Raw genomic sequence first — 20,929 nt, forward strand, 5'->3', positions numbered from 1 at the left:
GGAGGCAGAAGCCACCTGACTAGGTTGGTGTAGGACTAGGAGTGGGGAGAACCCAACCATCCCTCCCCAGAGTAGTCGGTTGTTATCAGTATGTGTTCCCTCATTATGCCAAGTAGCTAGCAAGGAGATGGTGATCGAGCCCCTAACGATGGAAGATGAAGGTTGGATTCCTGAGGGCTTGGTAGTGTTGTCGACAGCTGTGAGAGTGTTGCGAGGCATGATCTCAGGTGCTAGTGGTAAATCCGTCTGAGCGCCCAAGGAGATTGAGGAGAAATTGGTGGATTGGGAAGGTGACTTCCGGGACGGAAGTCGAGGCAGCCACCAGTGAGGATGTGTATGTGAGGACAGTCCAACAAGATGTCAGGGACGATGTCAAAGTACAGACAGAATTGATGAATGTGGAACAACAGCGGGAGGTGAGGAATGCAATGACTTTTTTGAAGGGGAGGGCCAGCCCATAGAAAAGGCCATTGGGGCTCAGCATGAGATCCCAGTAACAACAGATAGGCTAGTTAGGGTGCCATACCGAAGGATCCCTCCAACCAGGTACCGGAGATGAAGCAGCACATTAGCCAGTTGTTAGATCAGGGAGTAATCCAGCATAGTGAGAGTCCGTACTCTGCCGCCATTGTAGTAGTAAGAAAGAAGGATGAAACGCTGAGGTTATGCATTGATTACCGTACCGTAACCTCAATAAGGTCACAGTACGCCATGCATTTCCTCTGCCAAGGATAAATGAAACCCTAGAATCTCTGACGGGGGCCGGTTTTTCTCAACTTTCGACCTAGCGGCTGGGTACCACCAGATCGAAGTAAAACCTTCAGACCGTCCGAAGACCGCCTTCAGCACAAGCTTCGGACACTTTGAGTACAGGCGACTGCTAATGGGGTTGTCAAATAGTCCAGGGATCTTTCAGAGATATATGGAACGGATCCTGGTGGATAAGATCTTCTCATCGTTGTTTGTATACCTTGACGACGTGGTGGTGTTTTTTAGTACAATAGATCAGCGTGTAGTCAGATTTTGACATAGTTGCTTTTCAGAATGAGGGAGAATAATCTAAGATTGAAACCTAAGAAGTGTGAAATTATGGCTTCCAAGGTAGGCTACTGAGGCTGTTACCGCAAACAGTAATGAGTAGGATGACACATAAACAAACATTATGTTAGGCTGTAAGTCATGTCATGTTTATTGGGTGTGCCTGCCCGTATACAGTATATAGAGTATTGAGATGGTGGAGATGGAGAGACCCAGAGGAGGTTGGGGTGTTGGGTGGTGGTAAGGGGAGCTTGTTTGCGTATAAACGCCTGACGCAGTAAAGTCGGCCAGCCAGGGCTGGGCATGTAACGCCTGTTTCTCTTGAGACTTTCAACTCGTAAGTTTAACCTGTACTTAAGTTTACACAGGTAGACTGTGTCCATTGCATCGGTTATCATTGTGACAACATAGAAATATGGCAAATTAAGTACTCATTATAAGTGTTAAGGTTAGACTAATTACATAGCTATGATTGTTATGTGAATATATATTGGATTAAACATTTATGTATGATTGCCTATGTATGATTTATTTGAAATACTAAAATGAATTGTATTCAACAGGTTTAACTGAATTATAACGTTCGAGTTTAATGTGAAGAGTCTGATTAACCTGTAAACGCTCAGAAGGCGTTTATAGAGGCTATCAGGCGTCCACCGAAGGTCTCACAGCTGATCCTGAGAAAGTTGGGGTAGTAAAAAAACGGGCCAGTCCCTCAGGCAGTGAAAGATGTGCGGTCCTTCGTGGGATTCGCATCATTTTATAGGTAGTTTGTTGGAGGATTTGCCAAAATAGCTGCTCCATTACATGAGCTGATGCAAGGGAAGTCTAAGGATCTAGTAGGTGGATCTAGTAGGTGGGACGAGAGGCAGCAACAGTCGTTCGAGAAGATGAAAGACGTGGTGATGCAGTCTACGGTGTTGGCCTGTCCAGATTTCACTCAGGAATTCATCTTAGAGACGGATGCCAGTTTCAGTGGGTTAGGTCCTGTGCTGTCCCAGATGAAGGATGGCAAGCTGCAACCGGTGTGCTATGCAAGCCAAGGCCTTAGGAAATCAGCAAGAAATATGACAAACTATAGCTCCCGTAAGTTAGAGATATTAGCACTCAAATGGGCAGTAGTGGACAAGTTCAGGAATTATTGAACGGAGAAACATTTCACTGCCTATACAGATAACAACCCACTAGTCATAGAAAGAATGCTAAGCTAGGGGCAGTGGAAAGTAGGTGGAATGCTGATCTAGAGCAGTTTGATTTCACCATCAAGTACAAGCCGGGAAAGAGCAACAACTGTAGATGATAGATGGGCTGCGTAGGGATCAAGACGGCATAAAGTGTTTTTTAAGAGATACGGAGATGGATGACAGAAAACTCAGGAGGAAGAGGCACAGGTGGAACTCGAAGATGATGTTTTCCGTAGGTTGTACCGAGTGAGGCAGTCTTTGATAGCTGAGGAGGAAGCCGTGTGGTATAAAAATCAGGAAGGCATGAATCTATGGAGAGAGGTACCAGCATTACCGCCATGGATGCAGGAGGCATTGATTAGAGCATGTCATGATGAGTTCGGGCATCAAGGGCGGGATCGTACCCTTTCGCTTGTGCGGGAGCAATGCTTCTGGCCAGGTATGGGGGCAACTGTGCCAGCTGCGAAAGGTGCTGTGGAGTGGCAAAAGATGAAGTTCCCTAGCCCCAGCTGCATTTAGGGACAATTGAAGCTGCCAAGCAAGGAATAGAGAAAGTACAGTAGATACACTTGGGCATTTCCCACAAGTGACCAGAAAGCCTCGACAATAGCCAAAATCCTTGTGAACCAAATGTTCCTTGCCGTAGGTATACCGAAGCAGTTGCTGAGTGACCAGGGCAGAAATTTTGGCAGTGCATGTGTCAAACAAGCTTGTGCCACGTTTGGTGTGAAGAAGATTAGAACGTCAGCATATCATCCACAGGGAAATGGCATAGTGGAACGGTTCAATAGAACCATGCATGGACTGTTAGCCACCCTAGAAGAGGAGGAGAAGAATAAAAGGCCCGAGCACCTGTTACAAACTTCACACCCTCTTCTAGGACTCACTAGAGCAGTGGTTCTTAACCTTTTTTGAGTCATGGACCTCTTTGGGAATCTGGTGAAAGGTATGGACCCCCTCCCTAGAAAAATGCACATAAGCACAACTTGCATGCAATGAATATACTGTATTTTATTGAAAATTCATTGCCTCATACAGTGTATGACATACACAAAGTATGAATAAAGTAAACAATCTTAACAAATAATTATGTTTCATACTTTTTTACGCAAAAATTAATGGCCACTCCATACAAAAATGAAATACAATGATCTTGTGCAAATTAGACAAAACAAAACTTTAATTCTGCTCAAAAGATCATTTCAATGAGAAGGTTGTTGTTGTTTGGCTTGAATATAAATGTTAAATTTTTATCTGACCTCCACGGACCCCCAGAAGCCCATCCATGGACCCCTTGGGGGTCCATAGACCCCAGGTTAAGAACCCCTGCACTAGAGGATGTATAGTCAGCCCATAGGCCCAATATATCAGAGGAGACTCTGAAATAACAGCTTCTGTTAACAGAGAGGTTAAATGTTAAACACAGACCCTAACCTTATTTCTGGCTAACAACCTCCTGACAGCTGACAGGTGGTTATTTCCTTCTTTTTTTTTAACGTAGCCTCCAGCCTCCCCGAATAGCCACACCTTCGCCGTCATTTTATTACCTTAATATTAAATATCCTAATACAAAAGTAGCTATCCTAGCTGTGTTGAGTTAGTTGAGCCACAGATCTATGCGGCATTCAGTGACTGTAGCCTCATAGTCAATATCGGCAACTGTTGTCGGCTTTGGGGCCGATGCTCTCATCCTCTCGTTCCTCTGAGGCAGAGCAAAGCCGACCGAAGGAGAGAGAAGGACAGTCGACATCTCATCCAGGCTGTAACATAACTTCTGGGCTGCTGCTTCTTTTCGGATATCACCTCCGCGAGTCTGGCATAGAAGCATCTTGCACTTGGTCCCATCCCACCAGAGGTTGTGAACACTAGAGGAGTGAAGCTGCCTTGATCAACGTTCTGAATTCTCTCCCCGTATGCCCTTATTTTGTCGTTCTCGTTCCTCCTGTGTGCAGCATCGAGAGCTAAGTTACGGTGACATGTGGCCATGGGATCAAAGATCCTGATGTCGAAGAAGGCTCACTGTCCCCGCGTCCAGAATCCTCGAGCACTGACGTCAACACGGGCTTTGTTGGATGTGTTTGACGTCCTATGTTGGAAAATCTCACCATCCAATGGAAGGAAAGTCGGTTCTACCCTGACATCACGGCAGATTTCCTTCAACATATTTGCTGTGAGATCCCTTACTTCGTCATGCCTGATGCATATGAAGCCTCCTTTCTTGCACACCATGGCGTGATCGACGTCATAGGAAGAGCCACACACGCATTGGGAGGGCAAACCTTCTACTGGCCTACTGTACCTTAGAGCATTGGCATCTGTAAATTCTTGTTTATTGAGACTGAAACCATTTGCCCTTATCGGTAACGTAGTTAACCAGTTCGAGGCGCCCACCTCCTTCGCTATAGCTACTTTTTTTCTTCAAATTCTCTGATACTTGCAGCAACAGTTGCTGCAACTTATCACTTTGGCCGTGCTGTCGTTCTGTCGTAATGGACCTTTGAATCTTGTTTGTTTCACTGGTATCCACCTCCCCTGTTGCATTCTGAGCTATTATGTGGTCTGTGAGGGCTGCCGTGAGCTTAACTGAGTTTTGATGTTCGGTGGCAGCAATCTCCACTGGATTGGTCAGTCCCATTCCGCCCAGTCTCGGTGGTAGTGCAAGGAGTGATCTTTCTGCTGGGGTTAAGTGAGGGTGTTTCACTAATTTGGGAATGAAATTGACGCTGATAGCTTATATACACACCAGGTGGCCCAGACACTGTTATCACTGTTATATACATACCAGGTGGCCCAGACACGATTATCACTGTTATATACACACCAGGTGGCTCAGACACTGCTATCACTGGTATATACACACCAGGTGGCCCAGACACTGTTATCACTGTTATATACACACCAGGTGGCCTGGAGACTGTTATCACTGTTATATACACACCAGGTGGCCTGGACACTATTATCATTGTTATATACACACCAGGTGGCCCAGACACTGTTATCACTGTTATATACACACCAGGTGGCCCAGACACTGTTATCACTGTTATATACACACCAGGTGGCCCAGACACTGTTATCACTGTTATATACACACCAGGTGGCCTGGACACTATTATCATTGTTATATACACACCAGGTGGCCCAGACACTGTTATCACTGTTATATACACACCAGGTGGCCCAGACACTGTTTGTTTCAAATTTTATTGTGTGTTGGAGCACGGATAGGCCTATTGCGTACATTGCCATTGCAACTGGGTCCCCCTGCGTTGTTCTCTCGGTTGACTGTATGATGGTATCACCTCTTAGAGCCTTGTTGTTTACTATACAGTATAGAGGTCTGATGGATTCCTATAGGAATTTTCAACATACATTGCAAAGATTGGACACTTGATCTTGATGTTGTGCAGTGCGGCCTTGCGGTTAAGTATGTTGAATGCGTTTGAAGCGTCCACCAGGAGAACGGCCTCACAATCACGCTGCTCAAATATTGTTCTCATGGCGTGAATGGCAGCTTCCCCTCCAGCCTGGTGGCCAGCACAAACTTGCAGGTTCCCTGCTGTTGCCCTGACATCATCCTTTACCACCTCCATTATGCATTTTCCGATGATCCGCCTCAGCACTTCCCCCACCCCTATAGGCCTACATCCTGGAGGTGTTGGCAGCACGAGGATGCCAGCTTTCTTGCAAGGACGGCAATGGCAGTGCAGAGATCACTTGCTACGGGGCCAAACTTGTTAGTGCTGAGGATGACTCTCCAACCGTTTGCATCTAGACCTGAAGGGCCGGCATCTCCTCAAGTTTTCAGTGCCTTTTTCCACACCATCCCTCCTGTTATTTTCTCGAACAGGACAGCATTTGGTGGGATATAGTGCCCCTGGAACCTGATGCCTTCGTCTTCACTTGCAGGGGGATGTGTTTCTTTCAGTTGTTTTAATGTCACTCTGTTTATTGGCAGAACCCCACTGGAGGATTCCTCTGTGAGAGATCTTACCGCCAAAGACACTTTTCTCACACACATTTTGTTTCCAAACTTTCCTGCAACATCATCGGTGTTTTGCTTTCTGTCTCCTGTAAATTTTAGTCTCTCCTGCAGTGTTCTTGCTTCACATAGGAGATCATCAAGGGCTCCATTCTGCCACATTGTCAATCTTCTCTTCATTGCTTCTGCATTTTCTTTGTGCTTAGTCTTTGTGTGTGTCCTCTGACAGAATAGATGTGGTATTATTGCCAGTATTTGAAGAGCTAAAGGGGCAAGGAAGCGGTCCTGGGTGTACTCAGTTATGAGGCGAATCATCTCCCGAATCATTTCTTAGGTGGCCGCACACTTGGGTGGTTCAAACAGGTTAGCTGGTGACTACCTGACAATTTCTGAGTAAGTTTCTTTAACCCATATGTCTGCATTTTCCATCGACATGCCATTCCACTGTGGTGGCTGTCTCTCATTTACCTCGTGGACATCTGCTACTATTGGAGCAGTGTTTATTAGTACGTACTAAATTTTCAGGTTGAGTAGACTCTCTGCTATCATTTAGGATATTATCGGTTAGTTGGGTCCCGGCGATATCCACTGTGGCCTCCTGTGTCGGCTCCCTGCCTTGTGGGTTCCGACAATTGTTTCCCTTTCTGCAAACCACACATGGTCGGTTGTTTCTTGCACAATCACAGCTAGTGCAATTTTGGTTCTGGCTAGCACAAACGCAACAGTGACTGTTACCCGGCATAGTGTTCCGCACCATGGGCAACAGTTGCGTCCTCCTCTGACATCTGCTTTGGTCCCATATAGGAGAAAAAAATAGTTCTTATGGGGAAATGGCAGAGAGGTGACAGGCTGGACTGCTGTCCGGGTAGTAGGGGCATATGTGGGTGCGTGGGTGTGTAGGTCACCCCCTTGGTTGGCCGACACTACATGAAATGTCCGTTACTTGGGGGAGGCAACCGCAAGCGTAGAACACTTGGCCCCATAGGGGCGAGAGTCTCGATGCCACCCCTGCCAAAGTAGGCTTATCGACACTGGCTCCTGGCACCAGTACTAGTCGTCCCACCCAATACAACTCGCTTGGTGCTCGCCGGTGAACACACGGAATATTTGCGATTAATGCCATTAGGGATGAGAAGAATCTTCGGTGACAATGCTTAGGGTGACATCCGATATTCACCGATACACTGTGAAATTACCGCTCCCACACTCCGAATATGTCCCCTCCAATAACACTTTAGATCAGGGAGGACACTACACCACACCCACTCCGCGCTGGCTCACTGCTACTACTAGTAGTAATACTGGTAGTGCCGAGAAGAAAAAGAGACACCCATTTTAGATTTTCTATGTATTTTTTTCTCATTTTCGACTTACGACCAATTCGACTTACGACCTGGTCATCGGACCCTAACCCTGTCGTAAGTCGAGGACTGACTGTACAGTAGAACGTCGATATAACACGAGATACGTTCCAAGAGAGGTCGCTTTAAACAGAATTTGCACTAAATCGAAGTGTTGTTTCAATGGAATAATTTAGTTTGATACTTGAGAGAAACACAAAATACTAAAAAGACTCAGAGTCTACCCAGATGCACCTCAGTCCATCTCCTAGAATAACAAAACATTATTTTTTGTAGTATTATGTTAAAAGAAACACTCATAAGTCAACACAGCTAAAATTATGGGATGTGAAATGGTCTGTTTACTAGCGATCAGCTGATGGGAAGATTGGGGGGTGGGAGGTGTGGTAATATGTTTGACAGTTGATGCCAAGGTTTAGTGCTTTATTTATCTGTCCTTAAGAGTGATTTTAAGTTTTTCTCTTATAAAATGTCACTGAACTGACATGTTCTAATTAATTTTATAACAAAGGGCTAAAATTTTTATATCTTGTGCAAAATATATGATGTTTGTATTCAAATTATTCGCTGTCTTGCAAGGATTCTAGCAATGTAAATTATATTCTCCTAACTTTAGTCTGATATTATACAAAATAAAGGCTGTAAGCCTATAACCACCAAACCCTGGCTGGGAAGATGGGGGGGGGGGAGGTGACAGCGACACGTTTCACAGTTGGGGCTGAAGGTCTAGTGAAGTATTTATTTGTTTATTTATGTCCTTTAGATTGAGTTTTTGTTTTTTGTTTAGAAAATGTCACAGAAGTGACCAGGGAGAATATAATTTACATTGCTGGAATTCTTTTAAGATAGTGATTGATTTGAATATAATCATGCTATCATTTGCACTAGACTAAAATTTTAGTTATCATTTAGTACAGTACATTATTTTGAGTACATGTACAGTGCAGCTTTGCCCTTAGGACAGTGTAGTGTGCCCAGAGAAACATTAGGCGCGAATTTTGAAATATGATGCGCCAGATTGATTCGCGCAAAATAGGAAAGATTCGCTTTAAATTGAAACATTGTCTTTAAGTGTGGAGTGTTGCTTTAAAATCAATAATCTTAAATTGAATCACTTTAAAGCGACGTTCTACTGTACTGTAGATATAAGACTTGTTTACCAATGTTAAAAGGTTATTGAACCAAAAGTTTTCTAAACATGTTATGAATATTACTAAATTGGTTTATCTTGACAAACATTTAAAATGGTTGTACAACTGGTGTGTAATTTGTGCTTTGGTGCACATTGTTTAGAGTTGTGTATTAGACCTATATATTGTACAGTATTGTTATGTACAGTGCTGTATATGTCACAAATTTTATATTCCAATATAAATGTAAGCAGCCTGATAATCCTTACTTTTTGTTACAAATTATTAATGCACTTCATTTTTCCCACAGGATTTATTGTACCACATCAATATTTGTGGTCAGGTGAATGAGGGTACTCACTATCACTGTCCTCTGGGTCCCATTGGTACTTGTCAGACCAGTATAGGGAGGCAGACTGCCTACAACCTTGGCTTCCTCACATCACACCCAGTTTTAAATCAAGATGGATCAATTACTATTTTGTATACAGGTGGGTAAAAATTTTTGTCTGACCACTAATGTACAGAAATTCTCCAGATAGAAGGTTAAGAAAGTTGAAAGAAAGTTCTTTGAATTATTTTTGTCCTTAAATTGGAGGAAACATCACTGATCAACAGAGTTGTCCACTTGAAAATCAGGGTATACAATGAACACTCGCTAATTCAAGGTCATCGGGACTCTGGGTCAATCAAATTATTACACAATACAGTGGTCCTCGGTTAACGAACACAATTCATTCCACAGAGTCGTTCGTTAACCGAATCTGTTATTTCAATGGGATATTGGGTAATTGGTTCCAACTCACAGAAAAAGTATACATACTGGTAATAGACATTGGTGGGCACGGTTCCACTAACTGCTAATTAGCGAAGCTAACTTTCTCATTAGCGGATTAGCGTTTTCGTTGACTTTGGAAACCATAAGCGGACCAATTAGCTTCCGCTAAATTTAGTTCCGCTAGCTTTAAGCCCTCTAACAAAATTTATACATGTTTGTTCCTGTCTGTTGTAAGCGTGTGACGCCGCGACCCGTGTCTCCAACAGCCAGTCAGGCACGCTTGGCTGACTGCTTGTTAGTACGTTCTTAACGTGACAAGTCATGATTTGTCGACGCTGCGCTGCAGCAGCTGAGCGAATGGAATTTTTCGATTACTGTATTAAAGTTTAATACTGTACTTTTTGTTTTACAGTAAATAAAGAACTGTCAGTGTATGTTGAAAGAATCATAGAATGTAATTGTAAACTAATGTATAATTTCATTTCTCATTTATTTGTTAATTTAATTAGGATTTTTTTGTGTCAATATACATGGTTATGCTAAGTACTGCATAAGTTCATAACCAGGATTATCATCCAAGGTGTGCGCCAAACAAAATTTTCTAAAAACTTACTTTTCATTAAAGTTTAGAGTTTTCTGTTTATTTACATGACTAAGACCAACAATAAGTTATATAAAAATGCACTGGTATAATGACTTAGACCAACAATAAGTTATATAAAAATGCACTGGTATAATGTGTATGTGGTTGGTATTGCATATTTTCATGAATAATGAATAAGGCCAATAGGTTGTATGAGAATGCAAATTAATTATTTGTGAAATTGTGTACAGTGTACACCTTGATAAGTTGATCATCATCTGATCTTGGCATGATGCTATTTGCTACCTATGCTATACAGTACTATAGTTTTTTGGATTCGTTAAATACTTTCTGTCTTTTCGTATAGTAAATAAAGATTATAAAGTGTATGTTGAAACTTGAATGTGAACTAATGTTTAATTTCATTTGTTCATTTAATTATTTGTGTACACCTTGGTCATTGTCTGATCTTGGCATGCTATACCTTTTTGGAAAGCTCTCTGTCTTAGCTACAAGACAACATATGAAAATTTCAGCTCTCTAGTCTGTTTTTAAGGGTTTTAGAGCCCCCCCCCCCCCCCTAAAAAGAAGCTAAATTCATATACAGTTAACCCTCACTTTACGCGGTTAATGTAACCCGGAGGGTACCGCGGAAAGTGAGGAACGCGTAAAGTGAATAACATAACATATGGGATTAATTGAAATGGAGTCCAGGCCGATCCCCAAACTCCACTTTTTGACGACACATAACTATGTTGCAGTAAAAATTTTATCTTAACTTTATGATGGTATGAAAAAACAAGTAATATAGAAGAGGTTAGGTTAGGAAAGATAAAGGTTAACATAGGAAAAATATAGGTAAGGTTAGAAAACTAAAAATTAGGTGGAACACTTACGGTAGTAGAAGAGATGGGTCGGCATACGGGGATGGAGGCTGGTTCCGAGGCAGAGGGCAGATTACTGGCCCTCAGGTGAATCACCATTACTAGGTGAATCATCATCACTGTCACTTACAGTTGTCAGGGCTTCCCTGACAAATCCCTCAAAGTCAACTTCACTGTCACTATCACTGGCTTGGGCTGGCTGTGGTGGGTTGCGGGTGAAGAAATCTGTTATGCTTTGCTGACGGCTGGCGTTGATGTTGTCGTGATACACCTTGATGTACGGCTCCATAGCCTGCACCAGCCGGTTATGGAAGACTTCATAGCGGTCATCGTCATTGTCGCGGGAAAGGAAGGACTTCATCTTCTCTGCACACTCCATGGCACCCTTAATATCACTATGACTTAAATTGTGTTCTTCGGAGACTGCCGCACCTTCTTCCTCCTCTTCACTGACGTGTTCTTCTTCCAACATCTCGTCGGCAGTCACTTCAGGATTTCTGATCACCTCCAGGATGTCGTCGTTGGTGGTCTCGGAGAAGCCTGGAACTGTAACAGTCTGCGCAGCTTCTCTGGCAAGGTCCACTGCTACTGCAACATTCTGAACCTCACCAGTCACAGATTGACTCCTCCTCTCACCTGGTATTCCATGCAACACATGTCTCCATGCGTGACGAATTGTAGCAATAGACAGCTGATCCCATGACTCCACCAAGATGTCCACAGCTTTCTTGATGTTAAATACTCTCCAGAATTGTTTGAAGAGTATTTTTTGCTGTTCTAACTGTTGTTCCTCATCTTCGTCGCTCTTGCTATCGGTGGTGGTGTCACTCAGGTTACGCAACTCTTCCCTGGTGTTGGTGTAGTCGTTCAGGAGCTGGAATTTTTTTGTTGAGAATGCAGCTTTCACATTGCAAATCAACTCCTGGTCCATGGGCTGTAATATAGACGTAGTGTTGGGAGGAAGGAAGACCACTTTTACGTTGGGGTGACGATCTAACAGTAGGGGCGAGTGTCCTGGTGCGTTGTCCAGCAGCAACAAAATATTAAATGGGACATTCTGTCGCTCACAGAATTTCTTTACATCGGGAACAAAACAGTCATCAAACCAGGAGAGGGACAGTGTAGAGAACATCCATGCCTTACGTGCTGTCAGCCAGTGGACATTTAGCTTGGTCATGTCCATGCTCTTGTAGGCGTGCGGCTTGCGGGCTGTGTGGATCACCGATAACTTGAGCTTACAGGTACCGGAGGCATTGGTGGTAAACAGGACGGTGATGCGTTCCTTCTGCATTTTCCGGCCCCGAATCCTGCTGGCATTCTTCACAACGAAGGACTTGGAAGGTAGTTTTTCCAGAAAAGACCAGATTCGTCCATGTTAAACACCTGGTCGTCACTATACTGTCCTTCCTCCATAATCTCACGTAAAAACGGAGGAAATTCCCGAGCCGCAGCACGATCAGCACTCGCTTCTTCACCACCAATGTTTATATTGGTGATCTTGTTCCGGATCTTAAACCTCTGTAACCACCCAGAGGAAGCATTAAAGGGTTTGGGCTCTGAAGTTCCCATCTTTCGTGCCACTGCCATGTACAGTTCACGTGCATAGTCCTTCACAGAGCGCGTGTCGACCGCCATGTTCCGTCGCGCCTGACGCACCAAGTACCTCACAAGTAATTTTTCTGTCTTGAGAAGCACCTGGTTGTGAAAATACTTGATCATAGAAGCACCTGTAGACTTTGTGATCTTCATGTGCTCCTTTATCTTGGCTGAATCCTTCTTTATAGTCCGGATCGTAGATTCGTTCACGCCATGCTGGCGCGCCAAATCAACCTGCCTTGTTCCTTTCTCCAACTCTTGGATGATGCTATACTTCACCTCGTAGCTTAAGGAACGTCGTGTCTTCTTTGGTTTAGTGCCGCTGGGTCCAGGTAAGGAAAGGTTTCTCTCTGGGGGTGGTGGTCCGGCGGAAGCCATTTTACGGAACAATGGATGCGCGTTTACACGGAGTGGCCTGGAGGGATGAAACTGCCGCGGCTAGGTCAAGCGTCGTCTCTCCTCCCTCCCTCCCTCCCCCGGGTGGAAACGTCATAATACTTTTAGCCAATTACAGCTAGCAGCAGAGGGGGGTAGGGATGCATGGCCAATCACAGGTCTGATACGTCATATGACGTCAGTGATAACGCAACAAAGACACACACTGCGCAACCTTACCGCGCCGCTTGCCCAAGCGGAGGGAGGACGAGGGAGAGGCAGGCAGGCGGGCGGGTGGGTGGCGTGTGGGGCAAATCTAAAAATAGCGTCGCGCCGGACACTCTCCGCGTAATGGGGCTCACGTACCGCGTAATGTGAGCACGTGAGGTTCTGGCAAGGCACCGCGTTAACGGTGAACCGCGGAATGCGGGACCGCGTAATGTGAGGGTTGACTGTACTGTAATAAAAGTTAGCGGTTAGTGTTAGCTTCCGCTAATTTTTTTAGCTGTTTAGCGTTAGCGAAGTTAACTTTTTAGTTAGCAGATTAGCGGTTAGTGAAGCTAACTTTTCGTTTAGCTGTGCCCACCACTGGTAATAGAATTAACAAAACATTAAATATAAACTAAATACAGTATTGTACTGTACTGTACAGTATACTGTACAATAATAAATAAAAACCAATAGAATACTGTATTTTAACTTACTTTGAGGTGTGTATGTCGTATTTCCGGCAGCTTTGTTTACATATCACACAGCTGATTGTAGAGGCAGTCGATGATGACATGTTACATTATTTACAGAGTGCGTTGGTTCTAATGCCTTCTTCATGTTTCATAATAATTTCCGCACTGTATATTATCAATATGTTAACTAAATTTCAGAATGACCAATAATTTTATTGTAAAATTTTATTGTAAAAATTCGATGTTCACTCCACTGTAAACAAAATTTAACTGAGAAGCGTTGGTGGGTGATTCAATCAGTTGATGGGCACACAAAAACTGTTCCCTGTACTGTATATAATATCAATATGTTAACAAAATTTTAGAATTACCAATGATTTTTATATAAAAAATGCAAAAATATTAAAGAGCACAACCTCCTTGATATTTACTCCACTGGAAACGATTGCAAACATAGAACAGATTACTGTATTGGCGGAATAGCCGATCAGCTGATGCGCTCAACAAAACGTGTTTCTCGTAAGGATTTCGTAAATCGAACTGAAAATCCTTATGGAAGCTAATTCGTTAACTGAAATTTTGTTAATTGAACCGTTCGTTAACCGATGGACCACTGTATTGAATTATCCAAATCTATTGAAATTACCACACATTTCTGTAATTTTTACAATTTCCCTTAACAATTAAAAAAATTATTTTTACAAGGATGAGTGTTTTGATGTTTGATACTGTACAGTTAAATGAAAAATAATATACACTGTATATGTAAATATAAGAGTACCATTGTATTTGATTTAATTGTTAATTGTCATTTTGTGGTGAAGAGTTGTTGTGATGCTGACCCCCCAGATGTAACTTTCCTGACAAACTACAGTACTGTACAGGGTACAGTAAAAAATTCTTATTTTACACTTCAATTATTTTTCTTTATCTACAGTAGTTACTCTTCAGTTACTGTACTCTACAGTACTATATACATCTGAGTTACATTTGAATATCTCGAGGCAAGTCTGGGGTCACAGACTGGAAGTTGGATAAACTTGCCCGTAGAGACTCCCCACTGGCACTCACAACATCTTGAGGCTCACTTTCTATGACAAATTGTTCACTGGTACTCGCAGCATTTTCCGGGTGTGACTGTCTGCTTCTGATCTAACTGTTTTTCTTTTGTGGAGGAAATGACATGAAAGATTTGTGAATATTCAGCCATTGTATTCTCTGATACTGCCTTGCCACATGGCACAGCCTTTGTCCTGCAGTCCTGGAAAATGTCTGTAAAGCTCCTGTGGTGCTGTATGTCTGTAAGGCTGCTGTGGTGCTGTAAGGCTGCTGTGGTGCTGTATGTCTGTAAGGCTGCTGTGGTGCTGTAAGGCTGCTGTGGTGCTGCATGTCTGTAAGGCTGCTGTGGTGCTGTATGTCTGTAAGGCTGCTGTGGTGCTGTATGTCTGTAAGGCTGCTGTGGTGCTGTAAGGCTGCTGTGGTGCTGTATGTCTGTAAGGCTGCTGTGGTGCTGTGCGTCTGTAAGGCTGCTGTGGTGCTGTATGTCTGTAAGGCTGCTGTGGTGCTGTGTCTGTAAGGCTGCTGTGGTGCTGTATGTCTGTAAGGGCTGCTGTGGTACTGTATATCTGTAAGGCTGCTGTGGTTCTGTAAGGCTGCTGTAAAGGTATGTCTGTAAGGCTGCTGTGGTGCTGTATGTCTGTAAGGCTGCTGTGGTGCTGTATGTCATAAGGCTGCTGTGGTGCTGTATGTCTGTATGGCTGTTGTGTGCTGGGTATGTCTGTATGGGCTGCTGTATGTCTGTAAGTTGCTGTGGTGCTGTATGTCTGTTGTAAGGTTGCTGTGGTGCTGTATATCTGTAAGGGGCTGCTGTGGTGTGCTGTATGCGTCTGTGTAAGGCTGCTGTGGTGCTGTATATCTGTAAGGCTGCTGTGTGCTGTATGTCTGTAAGGCTGCTGTGGTGCTGTATGTCTGTAAGGCTGCTGTGGTGCTGCTGTATGTCTGTAAGGCTGCTGTATGTCTGTAAGGCTGCTGTGGTGCTGTTGTCTGCAAGGCTGTTGTGGTGCTGTTTGTCTGTAAGGCTACAAAGGTATGTCTGTAAGGCTGCTGTGGTGTTGTTGTCTGCAAGGCTGCTGTGGTGTTGCTTGTCTGTAAGGCTGCTGTGGTGCTGTATGTCTGTGTAAGGCTGCTGTGGTTTGGTCTGCAAGGTTGCTGTGGTGCTGCTGTTTGTCTGTAAGGTTGCTGTGGTGCTGTTTGCGGTCTGTAAGGGCTGCTGTGGTGTTGTATGTCTGTAAGGCTGCTGTGGTGCTGTTGCTGCGGGCAATGTTGTGGTGTTGTCGTCTGTAAGGCTGCTGTGGTGCTGTATGTCTGTAAGGCCAAAAGGTTTATTCGTAAGGCTGCTGTGGTGCTGTATGTCTGTAAGGCTGCTGTGGTGCTGTATGTCTGTAAGGCTGCTGTGGTGCTGTTTGTCTGTAAGGCTGCTGTGGTGCTGTATGTCTGTAAGGCTGCTGTGGTGCTGTTGGTCTGCAAGGCTGCTGTGGTGCTGTTTGTCTGTAAGGCTGCTGTGAAGGTGTGTGAGAAATTAAAAATAAAGTATTTTATTAATGTAATTCTTTCAACTCTAAATCTAAATTAGCCAGAGAGACGAGAGATTCTTTAGTCAACCTTAGATAACTTGGGCTCCAGTGGCACTTATGTTGAAACTGGCCCAAAAATGTGCTTTGCCTCCTACCCTGCCAAGGCTTAATCTGGCACTGGATGTACTATACTTCTTAAAGTTATTGGACAATAAATGATTGTGTTTAGTATTATTTATTTAAATTTCAAAACATGAACAGTCGTGAGTCAAATGACTAATGTATTAATATGCTCAACACTGCAGTTTAACTCCTACCATACATATTTAACTTTAGTGATTATATATATTTAAATTATAATGTTGTGTTTAATCAACAGGTGGTGACACTTGTCAGGACGGACAACATACTCGCTCAACTCGAATCAACCTGGTCTGTAATGCAGTTGAACATCACCCCATGTTTTTGGAGGAAACTGAAACATGTGAATATGTGTTTAATTGGTTGACACCTGTTGCGTGCCCTCGCCATATGGCAATTGGAAGTTCTTGCAAAGTGGTGGATCCATTATATAAGTACCAGTATGATTTGAACCCATTAAGGAATTCCGAGAAAGACTACAAGATCTCAGATGGAGAAAATGATTACTTGATAAATTTGTGTGGACCACTAGTGTCACCATGCACAGGAGAGAAAGGAAAGTCAGGAGTATGCCAGGTTAAAGGAAGTGATGAATATAGTGGTGGATTAGCAACTTCGAATGTAACCTTCAATAAAGCCATGCTTATAATGAATTTCAACAATGGATCTGGAGGCTGTGGAGATGATAACACTAGGTCCTCACAAATACTCTTCTTGTGTGATCAAGAAGAGAGCGGCAGTGATGGCCCTCATTTTCTGCATGAAGGAGAAAATTGTATTTATCATTTTTTTTGGAGAACCATATATGCTTGCCCACCTTTCCGAGTTGTGGATTGCAGGGTAACAGATAATGGAATGGTTTATGATCTCAGTGAACTGTCATCAACCAAAATGAATGAAGAATATTTTATCACTGATGGCTCAAAGAAGTTTGTACTAAATGTGTGCAGATCAGTAGTGCACAGCAGAACTAGCAGATGTCCTTATACTGCAGCATCCTGTATTGTTGATCTTAAACATGAGAATGAATCCCTGAATATTGGTGAAGTTCACAGTGGTCCATATTTAGAAAATGGCATATTGAAATTGAAATATACAGATGGTGAAATCTGTGAAAAGAAATCGAAGCCATATGAAACAATTATTGAGTTCATGTGTGACAAACATGAACTTTATCCTTACCCTCAACTTATTGGTGAAGAGGACTGTACATACTTCTTTGAATGGAAAACCCCCCTAGCATGCCCAGTATCTTTTGAAAGTAGTACCAGTACCACACCATCAAGCATTGGAAAAAATTGCACAGTTTCTAGTTCAATCACTGATTATGTCTTTAATCTAAATCCTTTAAAGAATGAAACTGGGTATGAAGTACATAATGAGAATGGGCTTCACCTCACCTTGAATGTTTGTGCTAAAGTCAGCAAGGAAAAATGTCCAATGGAGGGTACAGCAGCATGTAGCTATATGCATAATGATAATACCAGCATCATTAATGCAGGCAATGCAAATGCTCATCTCCAATTCCGTCCTGGTTTTCTTTTCCTTTCCTACACTGGGGGAGATCAATGTAATAATACTGTAAAGCGTTCTACCATCATCAGCTTCATTTGTGGGGCTGAGAATGCCATGAAGGGTCCGGTGTTGGTACATGATGACTTGGATTTATGCACATATTTTGTTAATTGGTACACAGATCTAGCCTGTGAAAGAAGGATTAACTGCTTTGTTGACACTGCAAAGCACCGTATTGATCTCACCCCACTCATTAGGGCAACAGGCAATTATGAAACTTTAAACCCAGAGAATTCCAAAGAAAAATTTTACATGAATGTATGTAGACCACTCAACCCTATCATTGGACTCAACTGTCAGCCAGGTACTGCTGCTTGCCTGTCTACTCCAAGCATAGAAACCGGACCTTTGGGTCTTGGTCATCCACTTGTGACACCAACATATATGTATGAAACTGATAGTGTACAAATTATTTACATACATGGGTCCAGTTGTACTTCCAAACCAGACTACAGTATTTCATCACGAATTGAATTCATCTGTAATCTATCTGCTGGCAAGGTATGTGTCTTTTTTCTCTGCTTAAGTTATTAACATTAACTGTATTTTATACTACTTTATTAGGTATCATATTCAAAGTGAAGTAACATTCAGAAACTTTGTACTTTAGCTGATGCTTGTGTCACAGAAGTAGCAGGAATGTTTGAAATGTTTGGTAGACTTTTGCAAAATATTTTATATATTATGTAGAGAAAGCTGCTCAGCAGTACTGTATATACCTTCATATGAAAATCCTTTTCCAAGCTATCCAGTAGTTTGGCATGTGAAGAATCTTACATCATAAACCTTAGTTACTTCGGCCAGACTGGTGACCCTCGCACAAATAGTACTGTATAGTCCTTCTTTCTTTATCTGCACCTCGTCTAATTTTTATAATTCCAGCACTGGATCAGATACAGTAACCCGTGCATTGCATCATCACCTCTACAAGTTGAATTGCTTTACCAGAGTTCCCAGGAATCTTAACTTGTATAATTGGGACTACAGTACTTTATACAATATTTTATAACCCAGAAATAATTTCTCCTATCTCAACCATAGACTCTAAAATGGTGATATGTGTTGTAGACAGTTGCTGTATAGACATATGAAGGTACAGGTTGTACCTCATTAGTCCGGCATTCTGTGGTCCGGAAACTCCCGTGGTCCGGAACGATTTTAGTTTGTCCAATAGGTAGATAGGCAGCTTTTTTTATTTTTTTTATTTTATTTTTTTTTTACTTATCTGAATTATTATTATTATTACAGGAGTATTAAATTTTTGCCCCTCAGGCCCCAATGTGGGTCGGTGACCTATGCCCTGGTGGGCTAATCCCCGTAAAAAAAAACAACAACAAAGCATGGGGGTTTGTTTCACGTCCGGCAGTTTGCTCTCTCTCTCTCTCTCTCTCTCTCTCTCTCTCTCTCTCTCTCTCTCTCTCTCTCTCTCTCTCTCTCTCTCTCTCTACTCTCTCTCTCTCTCTCTCTCTCTCTCTCTCTCTCTCTCTCTCTCTCTCTCTCTCTCTCTCTCTCTCTCTCTCTCTCTCTCTCTCTCTCTCTCTCTCTCTCTCTCTCTCTCTCTCTCTCTCTCTCTCTCTCTCTCTCTCTCTCTCTCTCTCTCTCTCTCTCTCTCTCTCTCTCTCTCTCTCTCTCTCTCTCTCTCTCTCTCTCTCTCTCTCTCTCTCTCTCTCTCTCTCTCTCTCTCTCTCTCTCTCTCTCTCTCTCTCTCTCTCTCTCTCTCTCTCTCTCTCTCTCTCTCTCTCTCTCTCTCTCTCTCTCTCTCTCTCTCTCTCTCTCTCTCTCTCTCTCTCTCTCTCTCTCTCTCTCTCTCTCTCTCTCTCTCTCTCTCTCTCTCTCTCTCTCTCTCTCTCTCTCTCTCTCTCTCTCTCTCTCTCTCTCTCTCTCTCTCTCTCTCTCTCTCTCTCTCTCTCTCTCTCTCTCTCTCTCTCTCTCTCTCTCTCTCTCTCTCTCTCTCTCTCTCTCCCTCCTCTCTCTCTCTCTCTCTCCTCTCTCTCTCTCTCTCCTCTCTCTCTCCTCCTCTCTCCTCCCTCTCTCTCTCTCCCTCTCTCTCTCTCTCTCTCTCTCTCTCTCTCTCTCTCTCTCTCTCTCTCTCTCTCTCTCTCTCTCCTCTCTCTCTCTCTCTCTCTCTCTCTCTCTCTCTCTCTCTCTCTCTCTCTCTCTCTCTCTCTCTCTCTCTCTCTCTCTCTCTCTCTCTCTCTCTCTCTCTCTCTCTCTCTCTCTCTCTCTCTCTCTCTCTCTCTCTCTCTCTCTCTCTCTCTCTCTCTCTCTCTCTCTCTCTCTCTCTCTCTCTCTCTCTCTCTCTCTCTCTCTCTCTCTCTCTCTCTCTCTCTCTCTCTCTACTGTAGTACGTGCAGTCTTACTGCTGTGTTATTGTTTTTTTTTTTTTTTTTTTTAATATTATACCATTAATGGTTAGCTACTTACATTGTTCCATTAAATAACATTACATGTACTTCAAACAACCATATTAATTTTTTTTACATTAATTTTACTACAGCTACAATCAGGGTCTTATTTTCTTCAGTTTTATATGTACAGTAGAACCAATCAGTCACTGGTTTTGTAAGCTTTAACATAAACAATGCCGGCAGCCGTCTCGTCTCCTCATTATTAATAAATTGTATTGTTAATTTTGCACACACAAACATTAATTCAATAAAAACAAATTCAGAAACATTAATTAAAATATATATGAACAGTAAAAAAGTGTTGCTTTCATATTCTTATGTAAAGTAATGACGATATGCTTTCACGTGTGCGCACTTACATACGCGATCTCTCTTTTTTCTTTACCATTATCGTTAGCTACTTCCATTGTTCCATTTATTAACATTAAATAACATTCCTTAAAACAACCATATTAATTTTACTACAGCTACAACCAAGGTCTTATTTTCTTCAGTTTTATATGTAGAACCAGTCAGTCACTGGTTTTGTAATCAACGAAAGCAATGCTGTGTCATTTCCTCGTGTGTTTTAATATTCTACGTATTATTAATGAATTGTATTGCTCATTTTGCACACATAAACATTAATTCAATAAAAA

General features: G+C 42.8%; 1 protein-coding gene across 2 annotated transcripts in view; it reads left to right on the forward strand.

The window, feature by feature from the left end:
• The window catches only part of LOC121859127 (cation-independent mannose-6-phosphate receptor-like), a 95,268-nt gene that overhangs the window by 58,006 nt on the left and 16,333 nt on the right, over positions 1 to 20,929 (forward strand). For both annotated transcript variants that reach the window (XM_042355833.1, XM_042355832.1), the window contains exons 2-3: positions 9,006 to 9,186; positions 16,547 to 18,384. In XM_042355833.1, coding sequence (XP_042211767.1) covers positions 9,006 to 9,186; positions 16,547 to 18,384 — 2,019 coding nt within the window. The remainder of the gene's footprint in view (positions 1 to 9,005; positions 9,187 to 16,546; positions 18,385 to 20,929) is intronic.

The sequence above is a fragment of the Homarus americanus genome, unplaced genomic scaffold (assembly GCF_018991925.1).
Source record: "Homarus americanus isolate GMGI-L3 unplaced genomic scaffold, GMGI_Hamer_2.0 scaffold50924, whole genome shotgun sequence".
In the NCBI taxonomy this organism is placed as follows: domain Eukaryota; kingdom Metazoa; phylum Arthropoda; class Malacostraca; order Decapoda; family Nephropidae; genus Homarus; species Homarus americanus.